Here is a 15,379-nt window from a genome sequence, read left to right as displayed (position 1 = left end):
TTTTCCAAAATGTTATATCTCATCTGATAGACACCAATCCAATAATGTCTGGTTTTCTGCCAAATCCCACCAAACCTCGAAGAGCGCTCTTTCTGAATACTTCTACTTCAGTATTACATTTGGCTGTACATGTGTAAGTCTTTTAGCCATTTGATAAATATAATTCTGGCCATACATACATTTCAGCAACTTCCTTTGATATCAACCAGCTTTCAACACACCACTTCAACTGAACAAATCAAGGCAAACTAGTTGAAGTGGCCGGAGTCGCGGAAGATGATTTACCCTGGTTCTCCTCCTTCTTGGAAAACCGATCATAAATAGTGAAACTGGGACCTTTCACTTCTGAAAAACGTACGGTATCATGCAGAGTCCCTCAGGGATCTCCCTTGTCACCCCTATTGTTCAATATCTATTTCCGCCCCCTCTTTGAAATCATCAGTAACCAGAAGTTACTCTACCACTCCTCTACCACTCCTATGCAGACGACACTCAACTGTATTTCCGTATCTGCAACAAAAAGGATCAGTCTCTTGGACTAGAGAAATGCCTCACTCTGATAGATAATTGGATGACATCCAGTTATCTTAAAGGGGAGGTTCACCCTAAAAAACGACTTTCTAGTATTACATTGGCCCCCCACATTACAATACAATTATGCCTATTATGTTTTTTTGTATGCTGTACATACCTTGGTACAGCTAATTCACCCGTGGCTTCCGGGTTGCGAGTCCCGCGGGAGTGGGCGTTCCTAACATGCTGGTGATTGACGTGATGACAAAAAACGAGCTCCCCCCGTCACGTAAGCTGCGAAAGGAGCCCAACGGCGAGTCAGCGCTATACTGCGCCTGCGCACCGCCGTTCGGCTCCTTTCGGCAATCGTGACGCAGCTTACGCGATGGGGGGAGCTTGTTTTTGGTCTCCTTTTAAACTCAATGGTTCAAAAACAGAACTTCTTCTGTTTCACGCAAACCGGAAAACTCACCCCGCGTCAACATGGACTCCCCCACCCATTCTGGGTAAAACTATCACCCCTAGCACCAAAGTCAAAAGTCTCGGAGTCATTTTTGACACCTACATGACAATGGATGCACAAATAGGGTCAGTAGTCAGCGGATCCCACCATCTGCTGCGCTTACTACGCAGACTCACCCCCTTTATCCCTAAAGAGGACATTGCAGTCGTGGTGTCGTGCAGTCGTGGTGGGAACAATTATCAATTCCAGACTCGACTACGCAAATGCCCTCTATCTAGGACTCCCCAAATACCAAATCACTCGTCTGCAAGTCGTTCAAAATACAGCCGCTCGATTAGTGACTGGCAAAAAACCATGGGAGTCAATCTCACCTTCACTGAGATCCCTTCATTGGTTGCCAGTAAAAGACAGAATCACTTTCAATGCACTCTGTCTAATACATAAGTGTATTCAAGGCAGCGCCCCCCAATATCTATGTGAAAAAATAAAAGCCCATAACACCAATCGCATTCTGCGATCCACAAATCAAAACCTCCTCCAGATACCCAAAGCCAGATACAAGTCCAGAGGAGATCGAAGATTTGCAGTCCAGGGACCTCGGCTATGGAATGCGCTACCAACCACCATCCGACTGGAATCGGACCACTTGGCCTTCGGGAGAAAGATTAAAACCCATCTCTTCTGAGGTCAAGGGGTTCCTTACCCATGAAATGGAAACAGCGCCCAGAGGCGATTCAGTTCGCATGTGTTGCGCTTTACAAGTTTCTCACTCACTCACTCACTCACTCAAACCTCTCATCAATAGTTTATAAGGCTGGCGATGGTGGGAGGCTGGCTTCATCTGTTCTTTGGTTTTGGGCTGGCTTCTTTAAAATTGACATACGTATGATCAATATCAATGATAGAGAGGATGTGAATCTTTGAAAAGACACGGAGATGTTATAAGGAAAGGTAATCAAGGAGAATTGGAAAGAACAGGCACAATACTTACCATTTACCTTCCGTTGACTCCAGTCTTTGCTCTTTTGAAGAGCTAGAGCCAATGCTAGAATGTTTAGCATTAGCCACTAGGTGTGCCCAATGCATTCCAATGTCTTATGATCAATGTATATATTTGCCATGGATCTTGAAATAATGTCCAAAAGTTTTATTCAAAATTATCACATCACAGCAAAAGAGTGTTTCAGGGCCACGTAGGACCCCTTTATCAGGCATGAAGCTTTCGCTTGTCTCTCAGCCCATTCCAGGAAATTGTGCAATGTTTAATGAGTTTTTCCATGCTGCCAAGAAGAGTTCCCCCACTTCCCTAGCAGCTATGTCACTAGGGACTCGCTAATGACACAGTGGCCAGGGAAGTCACAATGGGCCGCGGGAAGACACAGGCATTGGACCCATTTGAAATTGTAGAATACTCAAGATAGTAATGGCTCTAGGGCAGGAGTAGGCAAACCTTAACGAAGTGGAGATCTACCTGAATAATATGGCAGAAGTCAAAGATCACTGTGCACAGTGTTGCCCCCTCACACCTGATTTAAAGGTCTAACTGCAGCACTACCGAGTCAAAATCGCATGCATTGCACAACATATCGCCTCCTCACCACCTGCCAAACACACTTGGATCACTTTTCAGGGGAGCAGAGTGGCCTCATTCACTTGAACAGGTGCTACACCCACCAACCATGACAGGGAGTATATGTCCTGCTGCAGTTGTGACATGTGTACACCTATGGCCACTGCCGCTAAAGGAGGTGTGGTTGGGGCGGGGGCAATAAAAACTGGGTTGGTGGGGCAGTAAGCCCAGACCGCGATCTACCAGTTACCTGTCCATGATCTACTGGCTGCTGACCCCCGCTCTAGGGTATACTGGAGTCATGGAAGCATCAATGGAGAAAATAGTGGTACAACAGCTGCAACAGCATCTAGATACCCACAATCTACTCGATCCATTTCAATCAGGTTTCCGTCCCGGACACGGGACAGAAACGGCCTTACTCAAAATATGGGATGACGCCCTCGAGGCCGCAGACGAAGGAGAATCCTGTCTCCTGGTTCTGCTGGACCTAAGCGCAGCCTTTGACATGGTAGACCACAAACTGATGCGACTGGCTGAGGTAGCCAGAGTCACAGAAGGTGATTTACCATGGTTTTCCTCCTTTCTTGAAAACCGATCACAAACAGTGAAACTGGGATCTTTCACGTCTGAAAAGCGCACGGTATCATGTGGAGTCCCCCAAGGATCCCTTCTGTCACCGGTGCTTTTCAACATCTATCTTAGCCCTCTCTTTGAAATCATCAGTAGCCAAGAACTACTCTATCAGGTATTTTCGCATCTGCAACAAAAAGGATCATCATCTCAGTTTAGAGAAATGTCTCTCTTCGATAGAAAACTGGATGACTAAGAGTTATTTTAAACTCAACAGTTCCAAAACAGAACATCTTATGTTTCACGCCAGCCGAAAGAGTCAACTGGCAACAACCTGGACACCTCCGCCCATTCTGGGCCAAATCATCACCCCTAGCTCCAAAGTCAAAAGTCTCGGAGTCATCTTCGACACCTTCATGACAATGGATGCACAAATAGGGTCAGTAGTCAGCGGATCGCAAAAAGTTTGAGAACTTCCTTTAAATTTGAACCGATGGACGAGTGACCGATAGGTCCAAACCGATGGTTAGTACACAAAACCATTGGTTCAAAACCCGCGCATGCTCAGAATCAAGTCGACGCATGCTTGGAAGCATTGAACTTCGTTTTGTTCAGCACGTCGTTGTGTTTTACGTCACCGCGTTCTGACCCGATCGGTTTTTGGAACGATGGTGTGTACGCACATCAGACCATCAGTCTACTTCAGCGGCGAACCGATGAAAACGGTCCATCGGACCGTTCTCATCGGATGGATCGACCGTGTGTACGCGGCCTTACTGTGCAGTAAACACCCGTATGTCTACTTGCATGAAACATATGCATACAGTTCTACCCTCAGGACAGCATAATTATGGAATTACAGGCCTGCGTGAGTGCTGGAGATTACACATGTGTATGTGCACAGCACGGCGGCTTTGCAGCTCAGATACAGATCAGTGCGGTTTCCTGAAATGTTTGTTTTTTATCACAATGTACATAGAAGGGAGATCTGTGGTGTACGGCAAACCCCTATGTCACCTGGAATTGTTATCTCACACCATAAAACTCTCATGTTGGTGACTAAAGACTACAGATTGAGTCTAGCTTAAGGTGATCAGATTTTTTTTAAATGAAATCCGGGGACATATTTTTATTTATTTTTACTAGTAATGGCCGCAATCGGCGACTCTCTGCCCGCCGCCACCCGCCTTACAGCTTGTTAAGTCTTACTCTCTGGGCCCAGGCTACTTCTGGGTGGGAAGCAGAGGAAGATCACTCTAATAGGGAAGGCAAGGAGATAGGCAGGCAGGCAGGCAGGCAGGCGGCTGGCCAAGACTTGAGCCAAGGCAGAAGAACATGCGAGCGGAGCTAAATGGGCATTCTGACTCCCACCAGCCCACCAGGCTGACTCTAAAGAAGATCTCCCAGGGAAGGGATGAAGACTTTGGCACACTGTTGTCTTCATGGAGAACTGGCTACATGTGGCCCCCCTTGTAACTCCCCAGTAGTGCTGCTCTACTCTCACTTGCTCCCGTGTCTCCAGGAAGGGATTCCTCCGTGTGTTCCGGCAGGATCCTTCCCGCACTAAAGCCCCTGCCCCAGGTCACCGTACCCACCCCCGCCAGACTAGGGGACACCTTTGAGGGCCACTGACAACCCCCGCAGCACTATATCTCCATCCTCCCCCAGACTGCCCCTGCTGGCATGGCTCATACCTATTTATGAGCCCCCTGCCAGCCTTTTACTTGCGATTGGCTGAGGCCCGCATAAATATTCTCCTAACTTCCGCCCACCAGCTCAAGAAGTTTTTACAACCTTCTAGACAAGGGGAAGGCAACAGAGGAGTTGTCAGGATGAGTCATTCAGCCCTGACTCACTGAACCCTGACCCAGATTCACAGTTCAGGCTTAGCCCCGAGCTAACTAAATGTACCCACACTAATAACTAGTGTTGAGCAGAATACGCCATATTCGATTTCGCGATATATCACGAATATATAGCCGAATATTCGAGAAATATTCGCTAAATTCGAATATTCGTGATATTTTATCGAAATGAAATGATTGCAAAATTTCGCTATTGCGAATGCGAACATAATTGCGAAATTTCGGTAGGAGCACTCTGATTGGCTCAGAATATTCTTGATATTTTATCGAAATTTCGCAAAATGCGAATGCGATATTTATTGCGGAATTTCGACAAATGCTGTAGGAGCACTCTGATTGGCTCAGAATATTCGTGATATTTTATCGAAATTTCGCAAAATGCGAATGCGATATTTATTGCAGAATTTCGACAAATGCTGTAGGAGCACTCTGGCTCAGAATATTCGTGATATTTTATCGAAATTTCGCAAAATGCGAATGCGATATTTATTGCGGAATTTCGACAAATGCTGTAGGAGCACTCTGATTGGCTCAGAATATTCGTGATATTTTATCGAAATTTCGCAAAATGCGAATGCGATATTTATTGCGGAATTTCGACAAATGCTGTAGGAGCACTCTGATTGGCTCTGATGCAGAAGAAGGGCGAAGAAAATAATCGCGCGATATTCCTATTGCCGAATAATCGCATTGCGATTTTTCGGCAATATAAAATGATCGCTTCAGCTACTCGGCCCAAGGTCTCTAATCATACCAGCAATGCTTTTAGACGTCGATGGAGATCTCTAGGATGTGATCTGTTCTAAAAATAAGATTGAAAAAATCCGAATATTCGGAATAGCGAATATTGACCGCGAAATTCGAAATATTCGCGAATACTCGAATATGCCATATTCGAGCCGAATATTCGCAATACGAATATTCGTGAGCAACACTACTAATAACTAGCACACACACTGGATGGTGCTACATATTGTTTTAACAAAATTAAAAGACATGCGGTGCAAGAAAATATTTAGACGTTCTTGCTCCACATTCTGTGCCCCAACCACACTGGATGCTGGAATGTGGCTGCCACTTGTGCCCACAGGGATCTATAAAGTCTTGCCGGAGACTCCGGTTCGCATGCACTCCCATTTAGAACTACAGCCTTACATGCAGCCTTCCCCAGTGCCGCATGCACAGGCAGAGCAAGAGGGACACCAAGTCAAAGCCATGCTGACTCAGACGCCGCTGTCATTCTCAGCTGTGTAGTTGGCAGCAAGATACAATTCTATCAGATACGATTGTATAAGATTTTCTTGGGTTGTGTTCTCATTCTGGCATTCCAGACAGGACGTGATTAATTTCCAACCTTAGATTAAGCTAGCCAAAGTTATGCTTTTTTACCAAATGTTGTGCCATGTCTGGCATTAATGAAGTGATATTTTAGTAGCAAAGTTATGTGGACATTGAGATAGTTTAAATTAAAGTACAGGAATAACTTACATGATCTCTAGTGGCTTTACTGTATTATACAAGATTATTTATCCTGGTAACCCAGAAAAACATGAAGGTTACACTACACTGTATGATATATACATGTTTTAAAAAAAAAGCTCTGGTTTAGTTTAATACTGGTTGTAGTTCTTACACATTTCAATGGAAATATTAAAAAATTCCCCTTACAAAACGATTCTCTGTCTAGTGAGAGACTGCCTGTTCTGGGGCGTGGGCGCCGCCGGCGACCAGCTATCGCTGTGATCACACACAGTGGAAGCCCAGTGGTGGGTATCATGACTCGATGTCCACCGGCACCCACCGATTAGACAGGACAAGCAGAACGACAATCTTCTCAGAAGGAAAGGTATTGATCGTGTGTTTCGGCAAAGCAGGAACACTGTTCTTTGCCTTCCCCTAGCCAGAGCAGCTCCCACACAGTGAGTAAGCACAAACTAGGCACACAGTTAACCCTTTAATTGCCCCTGATGTTGATCCTTTCCCAGCCATTAGTATAGTACTGATCACTGTATTAGTGTCCCTGGCCCTGAAAAAGTGTCAAAAGTGTCAGTTAGGTGTCCGATTTGTCTGCCGCAATATCCCACTATAAGTTGCTGATCGCTGCCATTGCTAGAAAAAAAAATAAAATGTCATAGTTTGGACTATAACTTTTGTGCAAACCAAACAGGCTTCCTCAGGCATACAAAATCTCTTGGTATGCTGACGCCTTAAGAGTTCCATTCGCTAAAAACTAAAGGGCCAAGCCCAACCCCTGAAAATCAAAACCTCACACCATAATCCCCCCTCCACCAAATGATTTGAAGGGGTGGCCCAATACTTTTGGCAATATAGTGTGGATGAGCGAGTTTGAGGTGGAGGTACTTGACTGGCCTGTACCTCAATTGGATAGAACAAGTTTGGGATGAATTAGAGCGGAGACTGCGAGCCAGGCCTTCTCAAATGGTCAAACATTTCCATGGGCACACTCCTAAACCTTGTGGACAACCTTCCCAGAAGAGTTGGAAGTTGTTATAACTGTAAAGAGTGGGGCAACTCAATATTGAACCCTACAGACTAAGACTGGAATGCCATTAAAGTTCATGTGCGTGTAAAGGCAGGTGTCCCAATACTTTTGGCAATATAGGCCCGGATTCACGTAGGAGAGCGCATCTTTGTGCGGGCGTAACGTATCCTATTTACGTTACGCCTCCGCAACTTTGACAGGCAAGTGCAGTATTCTCTAAGCAAAGTTGCGGCGGCGTAGCGTAAATAGGCCGGCGTAATCCCGCCTAATTTAAATGTGGAAGATGTGGGCGTGTATTATGTAAATGTATTGTGACCCCACGTAAATGACGCTTTCTCCGAGCGGCGCATGCGCTGTCCATGAAAGTATCCCAGTGCGCATGCTCCAAATTAACCCGCAAAAAGCCAATGCTTTCGACGTGAACGTAAATTACGCACAGCCCTATTCGGGAACGACTTACGCAAACAATCGATGGAAAATTTGACGCTGGCCCGACTTCCATACTTAAAGTGGAGGTTCCCCCTAAAAAAAATTTCTAACAATATATTCAGAAGCCTGATTACACTGCGGGTAAGCTGGGTTTTTTTTTTTTTTTTTCTTACATACCTCGATATCCCCGTTTCATCCCTCGGCTTCCGGGTATTATTCTTGTGGGGCTGGGCGGTCCTAGTTGATTGACGTTCCTCCAAACGACGCATACTTGACGTCACGACTTTCCGAAAGAAGCCGAACGTCGCTGCGCAGGCGCCGTATAGAGCCGACTCTATACGGCGCCTGCGCAATGACATTCGGCTTCTGTCGGAAAGTTGTGACGCGCAGTATGCGCCGGTCGGAGGAACGTCAATCAACTAGGTCCAGCAAGAATCATACCCTGGAAGCCGAGGGATGAAACGGCGATAACGGGGTATGTACGAAAAAAAAAAAATCCAGCTTACCCGCAGTGTAATCGGGCTTCTGAATATATTGTTATAATTTTTTTTAGGGGGAACCTCCACTTTTACATTGGTACGCCTCATCTACGCCTCATATAGCAGGGGTAACTTTACGCCGGAAAAAGCCTAACGTAAACGGCATATCTGTACTGCGTCGGGCGTACGTTCGTGAATTGGCGTATCTAGCTGATTTACATATTTCTAGGCGTAAATCAGCGTACATGCCCCTAGCGGCCAGCGTAAATATGCAGTTAAGATACGACGGCGTAGGAGACTTACGCTGGTCGTATATTATACAAATTCTGGCGTATCAGATTCTTTAAAAATCAACCGCCAAGATACGACGCCTCAGACTCAGAGATACGACGGCGTATCTCCTACGTGAGTCTGGGCCATAGTGTATTTGAGCCCAGCCTTAATCTCTTCCCGCTTCCTGTTGTGTCTACAACACAGAATTTAAAGGGAAAACTGAAAGTGGTTCAAACTATTCTGAAATGGAAAAAAAAAAAAAAACATGTTTTCTTTAGACATGCTTTAATGATTTTTTAAATAAGGAACCAGATTAAATAGTGCATTGTATTTGGCTGGTGTTCATCTTGCAGCTAATAGAATCCATTTCTCAGTATGAAAGGCATGTGTTTTGTTCAATGGGATTAAAAACACCTTGTTCTGGCAGACTGCAGCCTTTTGTGTTGTCCATTGTAATCCATATTCCATCGAGTATAATGGCAACAATGAGGATATGAAGTTGTCTCTAAGAGAATGTTTTATATATTAGATGTCATTGTTAGAAAGATGCAAATTCTGCTTTGAAGGGGTCAAGAGCCTCAGTCTGTACCCCTCTAATTCATTACATCATTTCTCATTAAATATACAGGGCTGCAATTTATTACAGAGATCTCCAAAACCTGTAATAAAATGTCACTAACAACAAGAATTCTTACCGAAGAGTAGCATTGTCAAGCATAATACTATTTCTATTGCCAATGCATTAACCCTAATGAGAAACTACAGGCTTGCAATATAGATGCCAAATAGATCTGACCTAAGAATGGTTTAATAGGATAGAAGACTTCAAGGCAATGGAAATTCTGACAAGCTCCTTGAGGCCTCGTACACACGACATGTCCGATGAAAACGGTCCGCGGACCGTTTTCATCGGACATGTCCGCTGGCGGATTTTGGTCTGATGGCTGTACACACCATCAGACCAAATTTCCCGCGGACAGCGAACGCGGTGATGTGGCCGCGCCGTGCCGATGACGCGGTGACGTGCTCGACCCTGGAAGGTCAATGCTTCCACGCATGCGCCAAATCACTTCTACGCATGCGAGGGCTTTCGGCCGAGCGGACATGTCCGGTGAGTCGTACAGATGACCGAACATGTCCGATTGACAGGCTTCCAGCGGACATGTTTCTTAGCATGCTAAGAAACATTTGTCCGCTGGAAACCTGTCTGATCCGCCGGAAAATTATCCGGTCGGCCGTACAGACGACGAACCTGTCCGCGGAAACTGGTCCGACGGACCAGTTTCAGCAGACATGTTCGGTCGTGTGTACGAGGCCTAAAGGCACAAATTTCATAGGACACGGTTTTATTGGACTGCTTACTTAAAACACATCATAGCCAATTAATATGCCAGATTAGACTGGACTAATACCTCCCGGACTTTACTTACCAATCACCGGGGCCACAAGACAGTATATGAGAGAGGAACGTATGTCCTCCCCCTCACCTCTGGTTTTCCTATACCCCCTGCTTACCTATTTCTGCTAAGACTGATCGGTTCATCCGATGAAAACGGTCTGATGGATTTTTTCATCAGATATCCGATGAAGCTGACTTTCATCAGTCTTGCCTACACACCATGGGCCAGATCCACAAAGAAGTTACGCTGGCGTATCTATTGATACGCCGCGTAACTTCTATTTTGCTCCGGCGTATCTTTGTTTTGTATCCACAAAACAAGATACGCCTGAAGCTGTGCTAGATCCGACTGGCGTACGTCTTAGTACGCCGTCGGATCTAAGGTGCATTTTTACGCTGGCCGCTAGGTGGCGTTTCCGTCGATTTCCGCGTCGAGTATGCAAATAAGCTAGATACGGCGATCCACGAACGTACGTCCGGCCGGCGCATAGTTACCCCTGCTATATGAGGCGTATCCTATGTTAAGTATGGGCGTTCCCGCGTTGAATTTTGAAAATGTTACGTCGTTTGCGTAAGTCGTTCGCGAATAGGGCTTTGCGTAGAATGACGTTCACGTCGTAAGAATTGGCTTGTTGTGGTTTAATTTCGAGGGATACCCCCACGGACGGCGAATGCGCCGTTAAAAAAAAACATAATTTACGTCAGGTCAAGACGTATTAACATAAAACACGCCCCCATCTCATACATTTGAATTGCGTGCCCTTACGCCGCCAAAGTTACACTACGCCGCCGTAACTTACGGCGCAAATTCTTTCAGGATACAGAAAATACGCTGTAAGTTACGGCGGCGTAGTGTATCAGAGATACGCTACGTCGAATGGAAAGAAGCGCCGCGCTTCGTGGATCTGGCCCCATCAGTTAAAAAATGTATCGTTTTAGAACGCGGTGACGTAAAACACAACGACGTGCTGAGAAAAATTACGTTCAATGCTTCCGAGCATGCGTCGACTTGATTCTGAGCATTTCCCCACAGACGATCGTTTTTTTCTATCGTTTTTTTAACCATCAGATAATTGTAAAACAAGATCCTAGTTTTTTCACTGATGGATAAAAAATCGATGGGGCCCACACACGCTTGGTTCGTCTGATGAAAACGGTCCATCAGACGAACAGATCGTGTGTACGCGACATTACCCTTTTGGCCTACTATATAAGTCTAACATTCAATGATGAGGCATTCCCAACTTTTGTGCCTCTTAGGTCAAATCAATGCAACTGGGAGTTGACTATATGCGATAATGACATTTATACCATGCACTCAGTTTAACGCTCATTTAACACTATATGGATAATTAAGACACCTGATCCATTCTACACTCTTTAACTGACATCTACAATCTCTCCCTCTCTTCTGGCATCTTCCCCAACTCTCTAAAACATGCACTAGTCACCCCCATCCTTAAAAAGCCCTTACTGGACCCCACCAATCTTAACAATCTACACCCCATCTCCTGTTGTTGACATTTTATGAAGATGCATTTTAATATGTATTGTCATAGTTGGTTCTCCCGCAACCCGCTCTAAAGAGCTGACTGGGGGCAGACTGACGCTGGTTAAGAACCGTTAGGTAGTGAAAAACTTCCTGAAGTTGGATAGAGGTGTTTGCAGAGTGAGGATATGTCTGCTGGCGTAAGGGCCCCTGTGTGATGCACAGATGTTCGTCTGGTGGGATGTGTCCGCTCTGCAAACACATTATCGGTTTAGCGGATGTGTGCTCGTGTCACCCCTGTATGCCTGATCAACATTTGTGGTGCCATGGGCATACACCCGCAGATAAGCTCCCATCAGCAGGAACTGTGTTCATTATTTGTTGTATAAATTAATTTGTCCTGTTAATTCACATCCTGTGTTGTCGCATCCTTATTTGGTCATGTCCTGTGAGGTCACATCCTGTGTAGGAGGCGATTGGCTGTTGGAGCCAGGACTTCCTGTTTGTAATTTATTTTGTTGTCTTTGAATAAAAGAACCAGTGAACTGCTCGGCAGGCAGTCATGCTGAGATGAGGACGTAAGAATGGTCATGTCCGTTTACTTGGATTGCTGGGTTTTAGATATAAGGGGAATAGAGTTGTAGGTAAGATGCATTCTATCATTAGACGAAATGTGTGCTTATTAGCACAGGAGATATGTCTGTGCGCTCTGCGTACAGCCTTATCTCCACGACACTCCTTACTCCCCTGTTCCTCCATACTCATTGGTCTACAATTGACTGAGTGACCATTTGACTGAGAAGAAACTTCTTGATCCCCTTCAGTCTGGAATTTGCCCTCAACACTCAACAGAAACTGCTCTCATTAAACTCACAAATTATCTACTAACGGCTAAAATTAATAGAAACTATTCTGTACTCCTAATCCCGGGCCCCTCTGCTGCCTTTTTTATGGTGGACAACCCCTACCCCTCAAAAAACTCTACTCCTTTGGTCTCTGTGACTGTACTCTTTGCTGGTTCTGATCCTACCTATCCAACCGCACTTTTAGTGTCACTTACAATTTTAATCCCTCTTCTCCTCCCTTTTTTTCTCTGTTGGTGTTTGCCAAGGTTCAGTTCTGGGACCTCTCCTATTCTCAATCTTTATCTCCTCCCTGGGTCAGCTTATTGCCTCCCATGGCTTTCAATACCATTTCTTTGCTGATGAGACCCTATCAGAAACCATTAATCAGACCAAGACAGAAGTACAGTTAAATCACACTAGTTTAATAATAAAAGTAAATAGAAAAAACATAGTCAAAACCTAGCCAAAGTTCGGTAACCAGAACAGATAGTCAGACAAGGCAGAAAGTCAGGAAGCCAGGAATCAGCGTAGTGGAACAGCAAGCAGGATCTGGAACCAGAAAAAAACGTCAGCCAAGCAGGTCTTTAACAGGAATGCAGGAGAAAGTCTCTGTGATGTTGACCAGGCGAAGGCAGAGATCATCTGGGCTGGACAGCTTAAGTAAGCAGGACTGACCAGCAGGAAATCATCAACAGGTGAGTAACTGTGGAGAGATAGGAGCTGGAAATTAAACGACAGCTGAGCGGCCAGCTCAGAAATGGAAGGGCTGAGCCCAGCCCTGACAGACCCAAATCTATATTTCTACCCTTCAGCTCACTCCATCAGTCTCCTCACGCATCACTAATTTACTAAGAGACATATCAGTCTGGATGTCACACCACTTTCTCAAACTCAATCTATCCAAATCAAAGCTCATAATATTTTCTCCCCCACGTGCCACTTCCCTGATTTCTCTGTCAAAATCAATGGCACAACTATCAACACGTCAAGGTTCTAGGTGTAATCCTCTGAACTATCCTTTCAGCCCCACATCCATTCACTGTCCATAGCTTGCTGCCTCATCCCCTGCAACATATCCAAGATACGCCCCTTCCTAATGGTCTGTAATCGCACTAAAAATGCTGCTTTTCGACAATCTGATCGTTAGTACAGAGTTTTCGGTAGCCGATTATAACAGTTCATCCGATAGTATCCGATGGAACAAGCACGAAAATGCTTGTTCCATCGGATACAAAACAAAGATACGACACGGGAACTTTGAAATTACGCGGCGTATCAATAGATACGCCGGCTTAATTTCTTTGTGGATGTGGCCCTTTGTCATTTTTACTTTTATGACAGTTCTCTGTTTTTGATTTCTATTACTTACCTACGCTTTTGATAAGCTGTGCAGATCACCCCTGTGCTCTGTATATATGGACAATGTTTATTTGTTCCTCCTATTTCTTTTTTTTTTTTTTATATCATTAGGATTCAAAATATTTGTGCATTGTGTAACAATGTTATATTTGTTCTTTTAAAACCCAATAAAAATAAAATTTTGAAAAGAAAAAAAGAAAAATAATGGTTTCTCCATACTGCTAACTTCTGTGGGTGGTTTTCCCTCCGGTTTACCATTGAACATAAATACAACATGTAACAGAGACCTTGATGTTTATGTTATTGTCTGTATACCACCTTATGATCTGTTACATTTGGAAAGTATCTTCGATATTAGAAAGGAAAAATGTTAATAAAGAATGTGAAAAAAAAATATATATATATATCTAATGTCCAGGGAAGTCCCTTAGTTTTCAAGTTCATCTAATTTTTTTTCCAGGTTTAATCTAAAAATGTGCATTGATGTTTGCTTATCATTCTCTTTTTTTTTTTTTTTTTTTAGGTTTCACTCACAAAACCAAGAAAGTCAACACCAGCACAATATTTGAAGTTGGTGAGGTGAGTCCTTTGTTATTGGGGCTGGTCTTATTCAATGTTTGTTATGGTTGGACAAGTTTACAGTGCAGCAGAAATGCATTTCTGAGATGTAACTTCGGGATTTATGGCCAATAAAAAAACAAAGCATGTGATTTTTAGAAATGGCTAGTTCTTCACTTACCCTTGGTTCACACCTATGTGTTTTTTTTTTGTGTGTGTTTTGCAGAAACGCACTACAGTCCAATTTACACGGTTTTCCTTTTCTTTTCTTTTTTCGCAGAAGATTGAGTTTTGCGTGTGACTTTATTGGACCCGCACCAAAAGTGTTGCATTTTTAATGCATTTTGCTTTTTTTTTTTTTTACGAATAGCAAAATAAACCGCTCTCTTAATGGAATGCAAATTCCCGCAGTAGATTGAGTTTTGTGTGTAATAGACGTGTAATAGACTTTATTGGACCGGCACCAAAAGTGCAAGTGTTTTTTTTTTTTTACGAATAGCAAAGTTAACCGTTCTCTTTGATGCAACTTCATACTCTCTGGCACTCAGGTAAACTTAACCCCAGATCAAAAACAAACAGCTAGGCCTTCCTAAATTTACCTGCACTGTCTGCAACAAAACCCAAACAACTACCTCTAGAAACCTACCCAAGGTAGAGGGTGCTACATTTGTTATTTTAGAAAAAAAAACAAGACTTTACTATCACTTTAGTTTAATGCATTCTCTGTCATGAAGCCCGAGACATGGTCTTTTACAACTGGCCACAGTTTTGTAGAAAGTTCAAAGACCCCTAGTATAGAGATTGTGCTGTTTCAGAAAAGAAAATATTTCTTCATGCAAGGTTTCCTTTACTTTCTATTTCTTTTTTTCAAGAATACAATGTTTATTGAGATGCAAAAAAAAAATTGAGATACATACATATTCAATAGTATAAACAACATACATGTACAGTTATACAATGTAAGCATGTCTACATGTTCTTTCCAGTCTATACAGAACTACCTCCCAGTCTTATTGTATGAGTACACTCCATCGACCACACATATACCCTCATCTTGGCCC

The 15,379-nt window shown here is 43.9% G+C and overlaps 1 protein-coding gene across 1 annotated transcript in view; it reads left to right on the top strand.

Moving 5' to 3' along the window:
- Positions 1 to 15,379, top strand: part of LOC120918805 (fer-1-like protein 4) — a 142,404-nt gene that overhangs the window by 15,882 nt on the left and 111,143 nt on the right. Inside the window, exon 2 of the mRNA XM_040330614.1 lies at positions 14,284 to 14,339. Coding sequence (XP_040186548.1) covers positions 14,284 to 14,339 — 56 coding nt within the window. The remainder of the gene's footprint in view (positions 1 to 14,283; positions 14,340 to 15,379) is intronic.

Source organism: Rana temporaria, chromosome 12 (genome assembly GCF_905171775.1).
Source record: "Rana temporaria chromosome 12, aRanTem1.1, whole genome shotgun sequence".
In the NCBI taxonomy this organism is placed as follows: Eukaryota; Metazoa; Chordata; class Amphibia; order Anura; family Ranidae; genus Rana; species Rana temporaria.
Note: the sequence above shows the minus strand (reverse complement) of the source record. Positions and strands in the feature narration are given on the sequence as shown.